Source organism: Conger conger, chromosome 12, assembly GCF_963514075.1.
Source record: "Conger conger chromosome 12, fConCon1.1, whole genome shotgun sequence".
NCBI lineage: Eukaryota > Metazoa > Chordata > Actinopteri > Anguilliformes > Congridae > Conger > Conger conger.
Genome location: NC_083771.1, coordinates 9,322,692 through 9,343,901, shown reverse-complemented (window position 1 = coordinate 9,343,901; position 21,210 = coordinate 9,322,692). Strand labels below are relative to the sequence as shown.

At 40.3% G+C, this 21,210-nt stretch overlaps 1 protein-coding gene across 1 annotated transcript; it reads right to left on the bottom strand.

Annotated features, from left to right (window-relative positions):
• Positions 1–7,646: 7,646 nt before the first annotated feature.
• skor2 (SKI family transcriptional corepressor 2) lies at positions 7,647–17,129 on the bottom strand. The gene is made up of 9 exons (XM_061215580.1): positions 17,003–17,129; positions 13,896–15,696; positions 13,295–13,358; positions 12,697–12,774; positions 10,541–10,606; positions 10,155–10,253; positions 9,297–9,364; positions 8,680–8,742; positions 7,647–8,054 (listed from the first exon to the last, which is right to left on the bottom strand). The coding sequence occupies exons 2-8, from the start codon at positions 15,654–15,656 to the stop codon at positions 8,683–8,685; spliced, it is 2,196 nt and encodes a 731-aa protein (XP_061071564.1). The 5' UTR covers positions 15,657–15,696; positions 17,003–17,129; the 3' UTR covers positions 7,647–8,054; positions 8,680–8,682.
• Positions 17,130–21,210: the final 4,081 nt, after the last annotated feature.

Here is a 21,210-nt window from a genome sequence, read left to right as displayed (position 1 = left end):
TGGATGGCTGTTCCCAGCAACCCCAGAATGTTTCTCATTTATACAGCATGAACATATAAATTACATTTAACTTTTTCAAACTGTTGAAATGTCTCCAATATCTTTAGAACATTGAAATTGATTGAGTACAGTGACCTGTGAAACTAAACTTTAAAAGAAGGCTAGAAAAATATCCTGATCAGGTTTATGTTGAATGAATATGAATAGTCATTAAAAGAATATGAAGTCTGCTTTAAAATCTGATTTAAAAATTGTTAATCCAGACAAGCTTAAAGCACTAAAGATAACATCTTTAAATCCAGCAGCTGTTTCAATAAAGCTGTTTGCAGTTCTGAACAAACATTCATATTTGAGTGTTTTCACTGGTCACTGAAGTGCTTTTCCATTTAAGATAGCAGTTTATCCTATCTCCTGAAAGATGTATCACAGTAAAGGCAAACAATTCAAAATTTAATTTTTTTTTACATTTTAGACAGTGGTGTGATTTCAGCATTCTCATGCAGAGTAATGGTAAATCTCTCCAGAACAATTAAAAAGCCACATTATTATCCATTGGGTGTATTCAATAATAATAATAATAATAATAATAATAATAATAATAATCCATCTATCCATTCATCCATTATCTGAACCCGCTTATCCTGATCAGGGTCGCAGGGGGGCTGGAGCCTATCCCAGCATACATTGGGCGAAAGGCAGGAATACACCCTGGACAGGTCGCCAGTCCATCGCAGGGCACACACACCATTCACTCACACACTCATACCTACAGGCAATTTAGACTCTCCAATCAGTCTAACCTGCATGTCTTTGGACTGTGGGAGGAAACCCATGCAGACACGGGGAGAACATGCAAACTCCGCACAGAGAGGCCCCGGCCGACGGGGATTCGAACCCAGGACCTCCTTGCTGTGAGGCGGCAGTGCTACCCACTGCACCATCCGTGCCGCCCGTAATAATAATGAATAATGAAGTTACTTCAATTAAAAGTTCAAGAAATTACACGGCCAAATTGCCACAGCCACAACACTGGAGAATATCACCGGAAATGACCATTCTGCATGTTTTTTTTCTAAGCTACGAATGTCTAGGTAGTTTTCCAAAAAGAACTGCAAAAGGACATATGGAACCTAAATTATATTATGGGTCTTATGAGGTGTAAAATATTGCACTTTGCTTACTAAACTTTTTTTTTTCTGAAAAAAAAGTGTCTGCACTTCCTCCCGCCTGACTCCTTATTTATAAGCATACTGAATATTAATAAAATATTTTGAGAATGTATTTAGATGCTCACCAATATAAAATGGGGTCACGTCACTGAAAATGGCCTCTATTGTATAGTCTTCCTGAGAGATATTCACTCAGATGAGATTCCTTGTTAAGCTTTTTTGGCATGAAATCTCAAGAACTGTTCTTGCCAAAGCGCAATAAGCCTGTGTATTAAAAATGCTACAGTTTCATTACACAGGCGAAAACATGCTGTGGTGTTTTATGCAAGCCTAACAAACTATGCAATGTTCAAAATGTAATGTTATTAGCTAAAATGCTTCTTAGTTGTCACTTCAATAACATGCCCGTAGTTGGCTCTTTGGGGGCCGCAACATGTCTAGAACCATTTGGCATAAATCAATCAGTAAAATTACATTAAAACAAACTGCTTAAATGTGATTATTGCTGTGTCAGATTCATATGAAAAATACTCAGATTATTTTGTCTACCCAAGTCCTTTGGTTAATCATTTGAGAAGGTTAGCATTTGGATGGATTAGTCACTTATTAAAAAACATATGTGTCTCACTAACCATTAACAGATACATTGCATTTAATCGTATTTTGCCCAGATATCCATTTAAAATGGTAGAAAACCTTTTCAGGAATTTTAAGGACAAAATCCTCTTTACACATTTCCATAGTAACCAATATGCAAAGCATCTTTCCTACAGCTACTGTATGAACAATTCACCTCATATTGTATAACTGCAATGCATTTGAAAACATTTTATTCATTTTAAACAAGACCACGTCATTTCCTGAAATGTAAATGAACGTCACAAGTTTACATATTACTACACTCATCCTGCTAGTGTAATATTGATTAAATTGATTCAGTCTTGACCCCAGTCGATTCCTTCATTAAAAAATCACACATGAATCACCAACCAAACATCAGCCTAACATAGACCTCTAATCAGCGTCAGTCATAGAAGTCGATATTACATCAACTAGAGGGGCAGAAATGAAAGCTTTTCACGTATCAGCACTTCGATGAGTGCAAAACGAATACAAGACACAGATCTATTACAGGTTGAAATGTGGTTGTGTCATGACGCAGGTCAACATATTGTTCAGGGAGCACCCAGCATTGCGAAACACTTCAAACGAAACCACTTCCACAGGTCGTGTCAATTTGCCATGCTGTCACATTAACCATGCTGTCATATTAACCATGCTGTCACATTAACCATGCTGTCATATTAACCATGATGTCATATTAACCATGATGTCATATTAACCATGATGTCATATTAACCATGATGTGACCAGTTTCCATTCATGTTTGGTGGGATAGTGAATGCCACAGCAGAGCACTGCGCTAAAGGCTAAATAATTCACTGGCACTGGGTATAAATATTTACTCAATGACACCCGCATACCCCAGGTAGAGAGCTGGAGGGACCAGAGCTGATGTTTGCAGTCCTTTGAGACAATGTCCAGTTCCACCACTGGTACAGGAGTGATCCATGGTTTATGTTGGTATTGCCTCCACCCATCCAATCCCTCACAGTCCTCCTGGAGGTAGAAGTCAACACTTCTCCTGGTCATGGAAGAGGCTGTGGAGGCACACCAGCTGAGGCAGCCCAGGGATGGATGGATGCAGCACTCCTGTAATTTCTGCCCAAGATCCATGACCTGGGTGATGTTGTTTATGATGTGTGATGTTTATGAAACTCTCTTGCCTGATGAATTAAATAATGGATAATAAGTAATATATTTTAATTTATTAGGTACAATCATGAGTGTTGTGAGATGTTCTTCTGTTTGTCCCCAATAGTGAAATATCTGAACTGTAATGCTCCAGAAGAGACTACTATTACGGGAAACTAATCTGAGATTACGCTGTTTTCAAGACTTGATCCCTCTGATGAACATAAGGCAGCAATTCAACAAAATCATCTACTTTTATATATTTATGATCTGTTGAATATTAATAATAAAAATATATTCCGCTCAAGGACAAATTGTAAATGCAACTAAGAGGTCCTGATATGTTGATAACTGAGAAGAAGGTTAGGCTATAAGCCTAAAGTGGATATCTGGTCAGCAATAAAGCTTCTTTTCACCCCAGTGACCTGTTGAGTGGTGAGCTGAATCTGAAGTAAAGCCATGTACAGGGCATTATCATCAGAACCAGGACAAAACCGGTGGTCCAGTATCATTGACCCGGACTTCCTTCCCTCCATGTCCCATCCTCTTTAACCCATTATGGACAGAGGCTCCCTATAGAAAACCCATAGAAAGGCCTAGGAATCACAATGCATTTCAACGGTCGTGTTTCTTGAAAAATGGTCATATAATCAAATACAACACTGGTGTCGCCTCCGTCTGTTAAGGGTGATGTAACGCACAGGTTGCATCTGTCTGTAAAGGGAGATGTAACGCACAGGTTGCATCTGTCTGTAAAGGGAGATGTAACGCACAGGTTGCATCTGTCTGTAAAGGGAGATGGATGGATCATCAACGCTTGCCCTAGGATCCAAATCCAGCCATGATTTTCTGTTCTCCTGGGTAATTACTGCTAATGATTGACCAGACTACCTTCACACCTGACTCCCAAGTAAAGGGAGGGTGGGAAACCAGCAGTTCTCGAACCGCAAGGACCGAGAGTTGCTAATCCCTGCTGCAGGAGATGAAGAATACTGTCAACTCTCAAACACATCAAGAACACTCTCCAGGATGTAGGCATAGATGTGTCAAAGACTACCATAAAGGAAGGAATACACTGGTAAAACCTCAGAGGGTTCAGTGCATCATATACTGTAAACCACCGTAAGCCTCGATGACAGAAGAGCTAGGTTAGATTTCGCTTTAAACAAAGTAGATTTAAAAAATTGTAGAGATCTATAACAAATACTTGACAGATGAGACTAGTAGGAATGTATTCCAAAGTGAAGAGGAAAGTGCAGCAAAGGAAAGGATCTAGCCCCAGTGCCAAGTGTGGCTGGCAACCCTGGCATTTGCGTAACCCGGGGGATATATGGGGGGGCTACAGTCAGCAGTTACAGAAGCTTTTACCACCTCATCTGGTGGAGGTAGTATTATGGTCTGGGCATGTATGGCTGCCACTGTAACCGACTATCTGTCTGTCTAAACTGATGAGATGACTGCTGACAGCAGCAGCAGGATGAATTCAGAAGGGTACAGAAATATCTTATCTGCTCAGATCCAAATACCACCAAACTCATTGGATATAGGCGTACATAAACATACTGCCAAAGCAATCCTGGGGTTTTTCAAGCATCTGGTTATGTTGTTGGGTTGCGTATGTGACAACCCAATGGCAGGGCTGGGTCATGAGCCCCATTTGTTCCAAACAGCCCAAATAAATGCTGTTGTTTCATGAAAAAAGCTGCAAAAGCTGTAGCTAGAGAGGAAGGCAGCATTCAATGAATAAACAAAAGCAGACAAAATGGAGTCCAACAGAGAAGCTTTGATTAGAATCTGCTCGGAGGATGACATTCAGTGGGACAAAAAAGTGCTAAAGGATTTCCACTCAGTTCAACAGTTTTAGGGGGAAAAAAGTGATGCAGGATTCGTTTGTTTTTTATTCAAGACCACAATACCGGAGTGGCTCAAATAGATGGACAAGTAAATGGTAGTCTTTCTGGCATATTCAATCTCCTCTTTGACCTCTGCCTGCCTCTTTTCCATTATGGATGCAAATATAATATTCCCGCAACAGTAAAAAAGCAATACAGGACAAAATGACTTCAACTTGGCTTGGCAAATGGCTTGTCGATGTCTTCAGAAATGTATAGAATAAAGGATCAGACAAGTTCACGTCTCAGTTCTTACTCCCCCGAGACTGATACCATTCTTCCATTCAAAATCTCTCCAGACCTTTTAGAGTCCTTGATCCTCACTTGTGGACTCTCCTCTTCAGCTCACCCCATGGGTTTTAACGGGTTTTTAATGGGGATTTAGGTCTGGGGAATCACGTGGTCATTGCAAAAGCTTGATTCTGAGGTCAGTGAACAATTTTTCTGTGGATTTGGATGCTTTGGATCATTGTTCATTGGTTGGAAGATCCAACCACAATCATGTCAAAGTCAGATTTTGATCAAAGATCTCCTTGTATTTGATATCCTAATATGTTTCCCAGGGCCTTTTGAAACAGCCCAACAAAATCACAGATCCACCACCATATCTAACTGTAGTTTTGGAGACCCCAATATACAACCAATTTCTCCAATTCTCAAAATAGACACTTGAACCATGATCTTCACTGTGCGTGGCGGTAAAAACACTCCTGGTATATTCACCACAGCTCCCGTTGTTTTAAACTTCTTAATTATTATACTAATAGTGGAGATTTCAGATGTTTCACTTTTTTCAACCATTGTTTGATTTATGGGCGGCACGGATGGTGCAGTGGGTAGCGGTTTCCTCCAGGTACTCCGGTTTCCTCCCACAGTCCAAAGACATGCAGGTTAGGCTGATTGGAGAGTCTAAATTTCCTGTGGGTATGAGTGTGTGAGTGAATGGTGTGTGTGCCCTGCGATGGACTGGCGACCTGTCCAGGGTGTATTCCTGCCCAATGTATGCTGGGATAGGCTCCAGCCCCCCTGCGACCCTGTTCAGGATAAGCGGGTTAAGATAATGGATGGATGGATGTTTGATTTATGAAGGTCAACAAGCTTTCTCATTTGTGTATTCTCTAATCTTCCCCATGTAGACGGATGAGTTTGGCCTGTATGTCACCTCATATTTATACCACAGTTCCTGACAACTCAGAGGTGCTTAAGAGAAACTAAAATAAGAAATGAATATTAATATCCAGAATATTGCCTTTCGCCCAATGTATGCTGGGATAGGCTCCAGCCCCCCTGCGACCCTGTTCAGGATAAGCGGGTTAGGATAATGAATGAAGGAATGAATGAATATCCAGAATATTCACATTCAGTTGTCTAGGCGTGTCAATAATTGTGATAATTGTATTCTTATTTTGTATTGTAGGCTTTTTTCATCTTTACTAGGGGTGCCAATAATTCTGGACAGGACTGTATAGAAGTAACATGTCAGAGACATTCCTAAATTCTTGAAATATCTTGAGCGCGTAAGTATTCGCCCCATTGAGACAGCACTTTGGCTGCGTTTACAGGTTTGAGTTCTTCTGGAAAGGTCTCTACCAAAAGAGCAAAAAGGTGTATTTTCAAACATTGTTCAGGCTCTTTCACATTCTTTGGCGTAGCCATTATAGAGTCTTACACAAGCTGGATTAAAGCCATGTCTTGAATGATTGGGTCACTGGAGGATATTCAGTTGGACTGCTGTTGGACTGCGACAGTGTCAGTTTTGCATTGTAATTTTGGTTATTCTCCTGCTGAAACTGGAGCTTGCTTTCCTCTAGAAATTTCATAAGCTTCACTCCACCCATTTCCCCATAAAAACTGGCAAGTACTCAAATGCTTTTCTGCAAACTCCATGCAGGATTTGAGATGATTTTTCTATAATTGCTTTGCTCTTACTGTCGCCCTACATTACAGCTGGGATAATATTGGCTCACCCATCTCAACCACTGAACTGTAGCAATTAGCATAGCTCCCCAAAGCAGTTTTCATCAGTATGGATGAACCCTAACTCCTGCCCTGTTTTTCTGTATTTTTAGCAAGCATGGAAACCAGTGGGGCAAGGGTAGAGAGAAGAGGTTTAGAGGAGCAGGGGGCAGGTACCTCAACTGTACCGACCTCCCAGGAGCAAGGGGACCACATCTCCACGTTTCTGTTGAAATTCAGGTGGTTCTCAGACAATGAGAGCGGCTATTCACAACAAGACCAAAAGTCAGAAGTCCTGTTTGGGGGAAATTAGACCAGAAGGAACTGTTTAAGCATCATCATCATCATCACAATTAAAGTCCAGCTGATTGGTTAAGGACAGAACATTTTTCTACTAGTGGTTGCTAAACCTTCATTCTGGTCAGCCAGACCACACATTTACAGTGTGTTCATTTTTATTAAAAATACAATATTCTTATTTTATTTCATGTTGAAATAATTATTTTGGAAATACACATGAGAAAAGAAACATTAATAAAATTAAGGACTATTAATAAAAAACATTATTTTTAAAATATTCATTATTAAATAAAAGATATGGCTTTTCTTCTTAACAGATTTAAAGAATACACTTTTGGCTTCAATATCTTATAGACTTTTATTTATCCACATAAATAGTAGAGAAACTCCAAGAACATATTTAAATACATTTCATTAACAGTTAATATCATTCTTAATTTTTCATTTTAATGGGTCAATTACACTTCCAAAACAAGGAAGAGGGGTTTATTATTGAATTGTACATTTGAATTTCAATGCAATTGTCTTCAAATAATGCTCTTTGTATTTTATTGAATTTCCACCAACAGATTAATTTTGGAGAGTTAGTTTCAATATACAATAAAAAGAGAAAATTGATCAGTGTACAGAGAGAAGTTTAAGGAAAATAAGTTGGGTCTGTTTGGTTGCAGAAAAGTGGATCAGAGTCCCTCCTGTCTCTTGGTTTGAGGGACAGGGCATCCAGGAGGTTGGTGCGGAGAGTATGTGACCATTGTCTGTGCTCTGACCACCTTGGCCAGGTCTGTCCCTCTTAGTCATGTCCTTACGCAAAGAAGAATCCCAGATTCGGGAGAAACCAGGTCAAGATCGCTGTTGTTGCAAATCTTCATTTTTCTTCAGATGCTTAGTGTCCCAGTTATTCACAAAACTCTGGGTCGAGACAGTTTTTGTTTCTTTTTTCTTTTTCTTTTTTGCAGTCATTTGGTGTTTTTGGCCTGGCGTCCTGCAAAATCAATGTGAATAAAAATGATGCATTATGCTATTGGTAGTTTATAGTTCCTTCACATCACATTTTTTGAGCACAGCCACCTGCCTTAAAGTGGATGTTTCTCTTAAACTGGGGTGTCCGTTCCCTTTATTGTAAGTATAGTGCACGTAGCCACCTCACAACAACCAACATATGACTGCCAAATAACTCAGCTGCTGCCTCTCAGGAAAAGGGAAGTTTCTGTTGGGCTCAGTCATGATAAAACGCACTGGTACATTCCCAACACTTGGGAAGGAGGTGAGGAAATCCACTGAATCACGCTTTTACGATGGTTTTAACTGAACTGAACTGAGCACCACGTACCTTCAATTTAACACTGAGTATCACAATGATTTCATATACCTTTTTTATTTAGTTATTGTAACAAATATTCAAAACACTGCTTTACATAAACACACTCGGATATCAAAACACTTCCAGCAGCACACAAACACTCTGATATCAAAACACTGCCAAGATCACAGGAACACACTGTGATATCAAATAACTCTCAGCACAACACAAACACAGCATTGTTTAGACAAAGACTAAGCCACCCCTGGGTGAAGCAGACACACCTCAGCAGGTCACAAGGTCTCACCTTTTAGGTCTTGTTGAAATTTGTACCAAGTTTCTCTTTTCGGAGGATATTTGCATAGGGAATCTGAAAAGAGATCCTTCTATTATTACATGAAGCTAATGATCAACTTGCTCATTGTGAATAGCACACATTCTTTCCACATCCATTTTTACTGAAAGTACTAGTATGTACCTGAGGAAACCTTTCACCAACATCATACAGTTAGGTGTGAGTCAGGTATTTCTTAAAATAAAGTTAATTATTTTTATGAATAATAATAAAAATAATAGTAATAATAGTAATATTGCCATACCACATTCAAATGCTTAACAATGCTTGGTTAAACACAAATATCAACATGAGCAAAAATATTTAGCCAACAAAAATAGATATTGCACATACACGTCAGGCATTAAAATATAACACATGAAATGATAAAATTAAATAATATCAAAGCACAATCCACAGACACAGACACACACACACACAGATACAGAAAACTCTGAATAATGTATATTCTTGCACATAATCTGAAACCCGCTATAAATGAATAACTGGTTTCGTATCACTATCTCAGTGGTAAAGCTGTGCAGCAGCCCTAAACGTATTACTGCTGAAAAGGCAGAAACTGCTCTCACCATCTGTAGCTGCTGTACCATCTCTTCCCTGTACGCCAGCTCTCTTTTCATCTGGTCTTGGAAGTTATCTGTAGGGTCAGATAAATTATGCTTTCATACAATAAACTATACTACATTTAACAATATTAGAAATACATATGTTCTTATCTTCTACAAGTTGCTCTGGAAAAAAGTGTTAATTGATTGTAATAATGTAATAATATAATATGATATGAAAAAAAAGATATGACCAGATGGATATGTCCAGTGGATTTTATCTGTGTGAAGTGAGGGACACATATAGTTTTTGATTTTAGTTCCACTGAACCATCATGAAGATTTACACACATGGCTGTACTGAACGGAAAATATCAATACCCATATTAAACAAAGATTTAATATCTGACACTATGCCTGAGATTCAGTGCTTCTTCTGAAATGGTGTCTGTGTAGGGCATGATATATGTCACGGCACTACAATGAGGTACTACAAGGTAGTAATTAACAGTGGTACTTCAGAGAAAAGTAATTAGCGCTAGCCTGCTGTTTCAGATGATTACAAAGTTTTCACGGTCAGTTTACTCGTACAATTGGGGATTGTAAACTTTGAAGGAAAAAATCAAGAACAAAAATGGTAGAAGGAAAATTACAAAAGAATTTGAGTATCTGGACACACTTGTAGCAGTAAAAAATAAGCCTAGTCTTAGTATAACATTCTTAAATATTAATACCTAATAGTAAATAAAAAAATACCCATAGTAATGAACACGTTAATAGATATATATGCGAAAGCACTATTAAGGAGCAGTAAGGAATGGAGGGCACAGGGCGTGGCTCTTCATCGCAGCAACGTCAGCAGTGTGATTTGTGGTAACTTACGAAACACAGGAAAGGTGGAGTTTCCCTTAAGTGCATGAAACTCCTGCTCCAGCCTCCTCCGCAAGTCAATCTGCTCCAGGAGAACCTTCTGAAGTTCTTCTGGGCCAACAGAACCAGATAAACTGAGACACACATGCCTTTACAAGTGGCAACAAGCTACGGACATCGACGTCAGAAAGGGGGAACATATTACAAAGCAAGATTACTGATTTAGGATACATTTTGGAACCCTTCCATATCCGGAACATGGAATAAAAGTTTTTTTTTAAGCTTCCCGGTTTTACTCAGTCAACTCATCCGCTAGCTCAGCGATCCTGCTTTGTGCTACCCCGCCCAGGATATAAGAGAAGTGACAGGATTCAACACAAATCTGCAGTTTAGCCTACCTTTCTCCATGCATTCAACATCTTTCTTAAGGGGCGCAGGTGAACGTGCTTCTTGACACTGATCAACTATAAAAACAGAGAGGAATAATGAACAGATATGATAATTCTAATTAAATAACAAAGATTCCTTGAGACATTTATGTCAGAGCTATGGATATAAGAACAGGCTAAACTGAAACTAGACTGCATCTAAATTATAATCTGTTACACAATCAACCATTACAAAATAATTTAAAAAAAAACAATAATCATAAAATACCTAACATACAGTAAGAAACCAATACCCAGACCATGCAGATGGTTTAGAGGGAGATCGACCTATACAGGTTTGAATTGCTACTGATGTGTGTGCATTGGCTGTGCTATTTAACGGAAAATACAACTTTTGCGTAACGTAATCATAAGCAATGTCACCACCACTGTCACACCACACCACACCTAATTATACACTTGCTTTATTGGCCCAGAGCCAAATCAGCCTGCAGAACCTGCAATTCCACATGTGTCCAGCAGATGCTGCTTTGACACCACTTTTCAATGAACACAGCCCGTTGACCCATTGTAAACATCCACAGTTCACTTAAGCTAATGACCCTTTACATGTTAATTGTAAAAAAGCTCACTAATGCTAATGAATAGACCATTGTGATCAGTAAGCATCTGGTAAGTAAAAAACTAAACCTAGAAACTGTTGAGTATGATACAAATAATATAGAATTAAAGCTTGTTTCAGGTCACCCTATAAGAAATAACATCCGACCAATCAACCAATTGGAATGCCATTTTTTACGGAAAAAGATTAAAGCTACAAAGAAATCACGGTTCTATAAGGAAGGCATTTCCCGAATTCACCCTAAAAGTACAATAATGTCCTATTTCAAGGGTAATAAGTAATTTCTACAAGCAAAAAAGGAACAAATGAATTATGTTTCGTAAAAAGAAATCAGTGGCACCTGAATTAGATTTAGTTTATTTTCAAATCAAGAAATCGATGTAAAATGATTTTTTTGTGTCTCAAACTATTTTTGTATGTGTGTATTGTATCCGACACCCAGTGCAATAACACAACAGAAATGATAAAACACACACACGGAGACATGCACGCACACATACACACACACACACACACACACAAACACACACAGTCTATGTATGTGGGGCGCAGCGCATACTTGTATTTTCATTAACAAAACACATATTGTATAACAAATCAAATGCCTTCAATGCCTTAGAACATTTTATGCATAATCCCCCCCCCCCCTTCACATTTTGCTTTCTTAAGCCCCACAACATTTTCCTGATTTAGAAATGCGGGTGATCTCCCTCTCTTCCTCTCTCTGTCTCATTTGACAAGCAAATTTGCAGACACTGCCCGAGGATAACAACCTCGTTTGACAGTCAATTAACCGTGAATAGTCAAAGCCAAGGCAGTTTGCATTACATAAATGGAAAATTAGATTATTTTTCTCCCAAGAAACAGAACTCTCTTTAGACAGTGCCTTAGACTCTGGAATCAGAACTTCTAATCACGTTCTTAACAGCCTTGGAGACATTTAGCAATCAGGCAGAGATGGTTTCATTTAATTTGTTTTGTGTAATTTTTTGAAATATACTATACATTTCGTGAAGAGATCATTATCGATGAGATAATATAAACGTTGGCATAGATCATAAAACACTTTTAATGTCTTTTTGACAGATATAAAAGGCAATAAACGGTGATCTTTGTAATGTGGAGGTTTTTTCAGAGGAGAAGGCAATTATATCCATTTTCTACAGCTCAAATGGTGATTGTCACCTTTTGTGTGTTGAGCTGATCATCTTTTTAAACGGTAAGAGGTCCCAGCAGCACAGCGCATGCTGGAGGAGCGCTCTCTCTAAGGAACAGCACTCTCTCGCCCTTTTATTCCAGAAATTTCCTTCAGTCAGTACACCTCTGAAAGCACTGACCTTTCATAAACTCCCTAACATGGATTACAAACACATTTTTGCATACAATATTGTTTCCTTTTTTTTTTTCCATGAAATACGTATCATTTCACAAATTTATGTTATTGATTATTTTTTTGTATTATAGTGATTCTATGAATAGGCATGTGTGTAAAATAAAGTGTTGCGTAGATGAATGTGCTTCAGTGTATGGACAGTGTTCATACCGCCAGTCTCTCTCCAGTACTCTGGGCCTGAGGGGTCCCTGTCGGAGACAAAGAAGTTTCTCTCCTCTTTGTTTTCATCTGGAAGAGAAGGAGCGCAGCAGAGATGATAACATCCACTCATATATCTGCAGGCTTGAATGGCAATCTGTAGTATTTCAATGGGGAACATTTCCTCTAGTGCATGGCACTAATATTAATGTAGGCAGAATCGAAACAAACAATTCATAAATCATCTTAATGCTTTTCTGAACCCTTTATCCCAAAAAGGACTAATCCGCTGAGAATCAACAACATAACCTACTATTAATCCTCACATTCATGTACGTAGATTATCAACCAATCCCCCAATATGCCGTAGTATGATGTGCAAAATATGTTATTACACCGTCTCAGATTTCTGTGTTATTCTATTTTAATATTGGTATTATTTATCCTGTTCTTGGCTTGTGTGTTGTTGATAATGTGCCTCCGGCATCTTTATAGCTAATTTGGGCTTAGAAATGATTGTATTATTGATTATACTATTTAAAAAATTTCAAATATAGGAATTAATCTGTGACCATCCACCAGAGTTTAGAGAGGCACAGTACATGCTCACCTGGAAAGCTGCAATTTTCTTTGGATGTGAACGCTGTCTGTCCATCGGCCTGGGGTTTCTGAGCCTGGAAATGGGAGACAGAATACGGCATTCCAGTGAAATCACACCACAGAATACACTTTGTCAACACTGTAAACAATCTGATTCATAATGGTGTGAATAATCGTGTCAATAGTTTTAATATTTAAACTTAAACCCGCTCAGTTATTACTGCCTGTCTATTCTGTGAAGCTCACAAAGGTGAATTGTTGCTATATCTGTGTTACACGCTGTGCTCGTGCTATTCCTCTGCAAATTATTTTACAATGCTGTCTGAACAGTCTGTCAAACCCAACACAGCTGTAGCTGCCTGTTCCTATATTCCCAGTTAATAGAGTGTCGATAGGTTAAAGATTAAAAAGGCTAATAGGCAAAAATGACAAAAGGACAAATATAATTTAGCCATTAAACAATATGGTTTATTAGGAAGACTCAGAAGTCCTCTGAATATTTTATTTCTGCAGGGAGCTGCTGCTATCAATCTTGTAATGCATAAAGATCAACCCTGCCTACAGCAGCATTTAAATAACAATTAGCTAAACTGCCTTGAGGGAATATTTACATGTTTGTAGGCCGCGTCCTCCAGCAGAGCGGGAATGGGGCTGGGGTCTTTCCGCACGGCAGCTGGAGCCGCAGTCTGGCCCGCTTTCTCCGGCACGCTTCCCGGGGAGGCGCTGGGAAAGAGGCCCCGCTCCCGCTCGTCCGTCCCGCGCAGTCCCTGGAGGTGCAGGGAGCGGTCCTCCTGCGGCCGGCCCCCGAAGCTGCCGTCCTCCTCCTCGTCCTGCTTGGTCTCCACGTCCACCTCCTGCTCCTCCTCGCTGTCGCCGCTCTCGCTGGGGTAGCTGCAGCTGGTGCCGGGGGAGGGGTGCCGGTCCGGGCCCAGGTCCTCCAGACCGCCGTGCAGCTTGGCGATGCTTTCCGCGTCCTTCACCACCGGCCGGAAGGCCGAATGGTAGCTGGCCTTCCTGGCCTGCAGAGAGGGGGCGTCCAGCAGCTTCAGCCAGCTGTCCGAGGCCGGCTGCACGCTGGGGCCCAGGGGGGTGCAGTCGCCCTCGAACAGCCCCGACCGGGGGGCCGCGTTCAGGCTGGGCCCCACCTCGCCCTGCTCCGACAGGTCCAGGAAGGCCTGGCGCAGTCCGGGGCTCTCGGCGAGGGAGGTGAGCGTGTTGGGCTGCGGCTGGAGGTAGGTGGGGACGGGCAGGCCGCCGGCGGCCCTGGGGGGCCAGAACATGCAGAAGGGGGGGTAGAAGGCGTCTTTTCGGCCGGGCCACAGGAGGCCGGACAGCCCGGCACTCTTCTGCGCGCCCGGCGCCTCGCCGTCGTCCTTCTTCTGCGGACAGAGGCTGAAGGCGGGGAAGGTGTAGGGGCTGGGGAACAGCGAGGCCGTGGGGAACTTCTGCAGCATGCTGAAGCTCTTGCTGGGCACGGGGATGACCGGGTAGCTGCGCGCGTTCTTACCGGGCGACAAGCTGCCGCCGTCCATGTCGTCGTCCTCCTCAAAGCGGCCCCTCTTCTGGCCCGGGTCGGCGGAGAGCATGTGGGGCAGGACGGAGCTGGCCTTGCCGGCTCCCAGCGCCGAGCAGTGGCCAGACGGCAGGGCGCGCTTGCGGCTGCCCCCGTTGAACATGGCCTTCACGTCCTCCCAGGCGAAGGCCAGGTCGTCCGGCGGGGTCTTGTCGGACAGCTTCAGGTGCCGGCGCCAGGAGTTGAAGTTGGCGGCGTCGGGCTGGGTGTACTTGGCCTCGGGCGTGCGGTGCGAGTGGAAGATGAACTTGTTGGGGGAGAAGTACATGTTGCAGTAGGAGCACTTGATGCACTTGGCGCGCGAGCTGTTGTAGCGGGCGGGGATGAAGTTGCCGCGGCAGCCCCAGGCGCACTCGTGCGACACGTCGAAGGCGAAGTTGTCGGGCAGCTTGGGCGGCGCGTTCTCGCCCAGGAAGGACTTGCAGAGGCGTTCGGCCTCGCGCTTGGTGATCATGCCACAGCGGCGGGAGGAGATGGGCATGGCGCCCGCCCGGCGCAGGATCTCCAGCTGCACCGGGGTGCACTGCACGCACGTGATGCCCAGCGCCACCCGCCGGTTGTGGATCTCGTTGTAGCTGTAGTTCTTGAGCAGGGTGTTGGAGATCTGCGCCAGGCAGAGGCGCTCCTGGCCGTCGATCACCAGCGACACGATGGGCACCCCGTACAGGATGACCTGGCCCACCTGGTTGGGCTTGAGCGAGTGTCCGGGGCGAGGGGGGGTGACGGGCTGAGGCTGGAAGGAGCTGGCCGGCGTGGTCATCACGATGTCGCTGGGGCCAGGGAGAAGGGCTTTGTCCATTCTGCAGAGACGGCCTAATGATAGCTCAGTTCCCCCCGCACTGAGCAACAATTCGAGAGAGGAGAAAAATGATTGTCCATTTAGAAGCGTAAACTAATTACAAGCAAATGTTTAAAATGTTTAAAAAAAAAATTCACTATTGAATTCAAATGTTCTTTTTTTTACGCATTATCTCACAATTGTAATTGTTTCCACAGCAGTCAACAAATTGTTATCCTATCAAGAAAATGCATGCATTGATCTATTATTATTACTATTATTTTTTTATTTTTAACTATTATTATTATTATTATTATTATTATTATTTTCAACACTCAAAGTAATTGATAGCAACAACAATACCACGAAAATACAAAAGGTAAAAAATAGTGTGATATCTGTCCAGCCATATTTATTTATATACAATTATCTCAGTTAATTCAGCAATAATTGATAGATTTGACATTTAACTGTAAAAGATAAATCAAACTTTACCGAACGTCAATGTATCAATTTAGAAAAATTACAACTGCTTACACCATTTTGAAACTTTATGTGTTTAATTCAACCATAGTTGAAGTACCTATACGGTTTTTTATATTTAAACAACGCACATGAAATGCACGCACAAAATATAGGTGCATAGGTCCATGATTTATTTTTTAGTTTGGATAACTCACCATGTAAACTTAATACTTTCATTATTTTGCCTCGTACGTGAGCTTTGCACATTTTTGTTGAAATGTATTGCCCGTTGAGTATTCCCAGACTATCGTACAATATAATCTCGCTACCTTCAAATAAATAAAGTTATTTTAAAAATAAATATAATCAAACAAGTGTTACTACCACCCTACATCTAAATGTTTGTCGCCATGAATAAAGGTGAATGATGCGGAAAAAAAATTTATACTTTCATTCAGCTCGTCAGGATAACAAGATCATACATAATATCACGTTATAACTATTATTATTAATATGATTATTATTGTTGTTGTTGTTGTTGTTGTTATTAATTATTATTATACACCGCTCTCCAGTCGGAATGTTCATAAAGGTATTTCTCACGCACACTCCAACCTGTTGTAGCCGCCGATGCTACACGGAGTGAAAAACTAAACTATAATCTCGTGTTAGCTTTGCCTTGAATAATCACATTCATGGATAAACCCAGCATCACACAGTTTTAGTTTTTACTAGTACCTATAGGTTTATGCTACGATAATATGTAGGGCACAATATAGCCTATTATCGGCAAAAAAAATCTAACAACTATCTAACAAAATCTAAACATAACTAGACCTAAAATATTTCTTGATTGTTTTCACAACCTAGTAAAAGAAATGTCAACAGTAGAATTTGCTTACCGCCAGTGAGAATAAAATCCAAACGCTACCAAATAAAACAATGAAGCATGGCTATGCCTGCGATGCGAACTTGCAGCAGCACAATAAAAGATGTAATGACGTATGTCGGAAATAAACACATAAAATCCGTTCAGGGCAGCTGCTTTGCTCTCTTCCAGTGAGTTAACAGTCGATGAAGAATGAATAAGTGCGCATTGCCAGTCGACTTATTCCCTTTAAAAGGACTTCCTGTGTGTAGTTCAATGCGAGTTGATTGGCGTAGCTCTGCTCCTCGACTTGCACCGCTACTGAAAAGCCTTTTTACGGGGAGCCAATGACGTTTCGCTAACTGCCACTCAACTCTAAAGAGAGGCTAATCCAGGAGCCAAGCCCCGGGCTGATGCGGACGCCGTTCACCTCCACTCTGAATGAGGAAAACTCACCAATCGACAAGCACCATATGTACACAGTGTGTTAGCAATATGTGAGAAACATCTGAAGAGATATATGTAGCTACAAAAGCTAATGGAGCCGCTCTCTCTAACATACTGAATGATGTCATGCTTAGAGACTATATCGCTCATTTAAATTATGACCTGTTTACACCTAGCTATACCCTGTTTAGTTAATTCCCTCCTTTTCAGTTCAGAGCAAACGGGACTGCAGGATAAGATATTCTTGAACATCTGTATTTAGCTTATTGCAGTTCATTGTGATTTAAATGAAATAATATTCCTACTTAATAACTGGCCTAGATAATAATTCAGAATAAGATATGGCGAGGTATTTGATTTTGAGCCAAAACACCTCCTACTACAAGCATGAATGATCAAATATGAGCCGATTTGGAATCACTCAGAGCTGACCAACCATCGAACAAGTCTAACAAAAAAAATAATACTTGAATATAACCCTCATCAATAAAACCAGAATGAGAAAGAAAGAAGCAATTGCCCGGTGCCAAAACGATGCTAAAATAAAAAGATAAATGCAAGTTAGTAGTGGAAACACAAGGCCGTTAAATTCAATTATTGCATAATTTCAGCGTGATCGAATCCGACCGAATCGCGAAGTTTTATTAGTTTCTGTATCCACAAAGTATGCCGTCAATATGCTCACCAGACTGCTATGCTTCAATTTCCCATAGACACCAGGGTAACATCAAAAATAAAATTGTTCAAAATAATAATAATAGGCCTAATAATATTAATGATAATCACAATAATAATGTATTGTTATTGTTACTATTATTAGCTAGGCCTACAATTATTATTATAAGAACAGCTGTTGTCATAATTGTCAACTCCAATTGTCGCTGTTGTTAGTGCCCTGCAAGCCAGTCAACCATTCAGTGTAGGCTATACGACTGACTATAACAAGGTCAGATGGCAATCGTTTAAGCTGCACTATAGAAACGAACACAATTCAAGTCAGAAAATTCACAACTTCAATCAATTGTAAATTAAACCATGGAAGGGAGGGATGGAAATAAAATGATGATTAGCTGTCGACCTGTCATCTTTTTCATCATTAGGAGAACCGCCACTGACTACAATTAAGCTGAGAGTGATGATCTGGAAAAAATGCAAGATTTCAGGGACACCAGCTAATCAATACGCTAAACTGCTTTAACTCTTGGCATACAACGATATTATCGAGTCGTTTAGTATGAAATTAATATTATGGCGAGCGAGGGTTTTCAGGGAGTAGTTTAGGCTACAATAGTCTGAGATTCATTGCATTAAGTGTACAGCTCCGCTTATTAAAATGTACATTGTATTCATAAATATGACCATACAAACCAAAATATCTGATTATAGACTAATCTCTCTGAGAGATTAAAACAGAAGAGCCAGAAATCAAGTGTGGCTGTACGGCCCCAAATCAATGCCACACGACCCTTCCCTAGCCTATATATCCCGTTTCAATCACTATGAAATGTGCCAAAATCAACCACGCTTTAACAATTTGTAGGAACCTATTCCAATGTACGTCTATGTACAGTGTAAAATAAACCAAACTCACCTATTAACTAGCCAACCTGTCCGCCCATAACCAAGGACAGATTCTAAAACCGCGCTTATTTCATAGCGTTAAAATGCTCTCCAGTATATGCGTCTATGTTTTAAAAATCATTTGAATGAAAAATGAATTAGTTTGGTTTTGAATGTGAATGTGCCTGTTTTTTATTTTCCCTAGCCGCCGAGTTCTGTCACATAATCTCTTCAGTGTCCCAACAGGCACGAGTAGCTATATGTTTTCCTCATAATAAAGAATACAAGCTGTGAAAAGAATATCAAGGATATACAGTTGGCCTACTGATACAAATTCTAGAATATTCAGCATTGGCCTATACGCACAAACCAGTTCTGTTTCATCAGAGATTATTTAAATAAAATTATATTCATTTGCAATAAAAGAGAAAATGCGGGTATTGTTATATTCTCATTTCTATTCAAAAGGTAATGGTTCATTTATTCGTTTTCACAATTATTTTGCTGTAGGTGCACTCGCCGTCCTTTGCGGTCTGTTGCTGCTTGGTGTTGTGCTTTGAGGGCGGCTGTAGAGGCGAGACAAAAGCAGAAACGATGAGATCTAAATTAGGTTTAGGATTCCGCAGATGGGACTCGCTCTCAGCCTTCAATACCACGGGCTTAAAAATAACTTAAATACGCACTGTGTAAATAACGGGGGGAAAGACAGGAAACATTCAGGCTACAGAAACCATACGCAGATTTCTTGCGGTATTTAAAATATTATGAACGATTGTTTACATTAATTTAACTCAGTTCAATGTCACACATAGGCTACTATTCATTGTATTAGGCTGATGACTAATAATATGGATCAGTAAAGTATATTGTGAGCCCTTTACTGTTAATCGTCAATTAATTCTTTAGTTCCATAATGTAGAAAACGCGTGTATGGTGTGACACATACAAAAAAAAATTGTATGTGGGGGTTAAAGCTGATTCTACTGCCACTACCACAGCTAAAAGGCTACTACTAGCATTAGCAGTAATAATAGGCTAATAATAATAATAATAATAATAATAATAATAATAACAACAACAACAACACCAATTATAATTATAATTATAACAATACCAATAATAATAATAAGCATCATCATCATCATCATAATGTTATCAATTCGGGGACTCAAGACTTACCAGATTTGCGCCATTTAACACTAAATGTGTCAATATCAAAACTGCTCTAGGCGACTAATTATAATTTTTAAATACGAAAAATCTCTCTGCCAGCTGAAATACGCCATTATTCATTTTGATTTAAATATTGCTTCAATTCTGTGCACAGCATGACACGTGCGTTATAATCCTCAGCCATTATCACAGTCACGTGGGGAGTCATATATCAAAACAAAGTTCGGTAACTTCTTTTTTAGATTTGTCAAGGTAGTATGTTTAAATGAGTTCGTAATCACTTTTATTTCAGTTCACTTTTATTCAACCAACGGTAACTATAGCCCACCCTCAGACATCACAGTCCACAATGGTCATTTTTCACTTTTCCGAAATTAAATAATTGCATTCTGTTCCATCATAACATTACAAACAGAATAATTGGGTAAAGACATAGTTTGTTTAATATATTTACTTGGACAAAGAATGTGTGACCGCGTTGTCTCCCTTTGGCGTTTTCGATTAGGTCTACTCTTTATTACTCGTTTATTGTAAAAGACAATTATTGAAATGTAATGTAATATTGAAATGCAAGCATAATACCCCTTGGCTCCTGAAGCACATGTGCTCTGACGTCATGGCCCAAGGTATTTCGGCTTACATCTGTGATTGCCCAAGCTAGCAGCCGTCTTGTGTGTTCGTTGCATTCGGTTGACACATGACTATATTTAAGTTTAGGATAAATGTGTTAAGTAAACTAGATTGAATCAATATTCAGGAAACATATGTGAGACTAACCGGTGGCTTCCGAATTTATTTTTTATTCACGTATGATCATTGCATAGAAATGCAAGGACAGGACACACCTGGTCATACAGTGCGTTTTAATCGCTCCATTCGCTCCATATCATATTAAGTGCCCATCTTATTCACAGGATTCTAGTTCCCCTTCATGTATAATACTGGCAACGAGTTGCTCTGTCTTCATGGCAGAGTATCAATGTATTGTATCTACCCAACGAGCTGCCAATCAATGATAAAATTACAATTACTACCTATCAAAGTACAGTAATTATTATAACG

Excerpts from the sequence above, each read along its gene's own strand:
- skor2 (XM_061215580.1), bottom strand. The coding sequence starts at position 15,656 with ATGGACAAAGCCCTTCTCCCTGGCCCCAGCGACATCGTGATGACCACG. Across the intron at positions 10,607-12,696 it reads GTACTGGAGAGAGACTGGCG|TTGATCAGTGTCAAGAAGCA; the intron begins GTATGAACACTG and ends CTGTTTTTATAG. Across the intron at positions 8,743-9,296 it reads TGGTACAGCAGCTACAGATG|ATTCCCTATGCAAATATCCT; the intron begins GTGAGAGCAGTT and ends ATCTCTTTTCAG.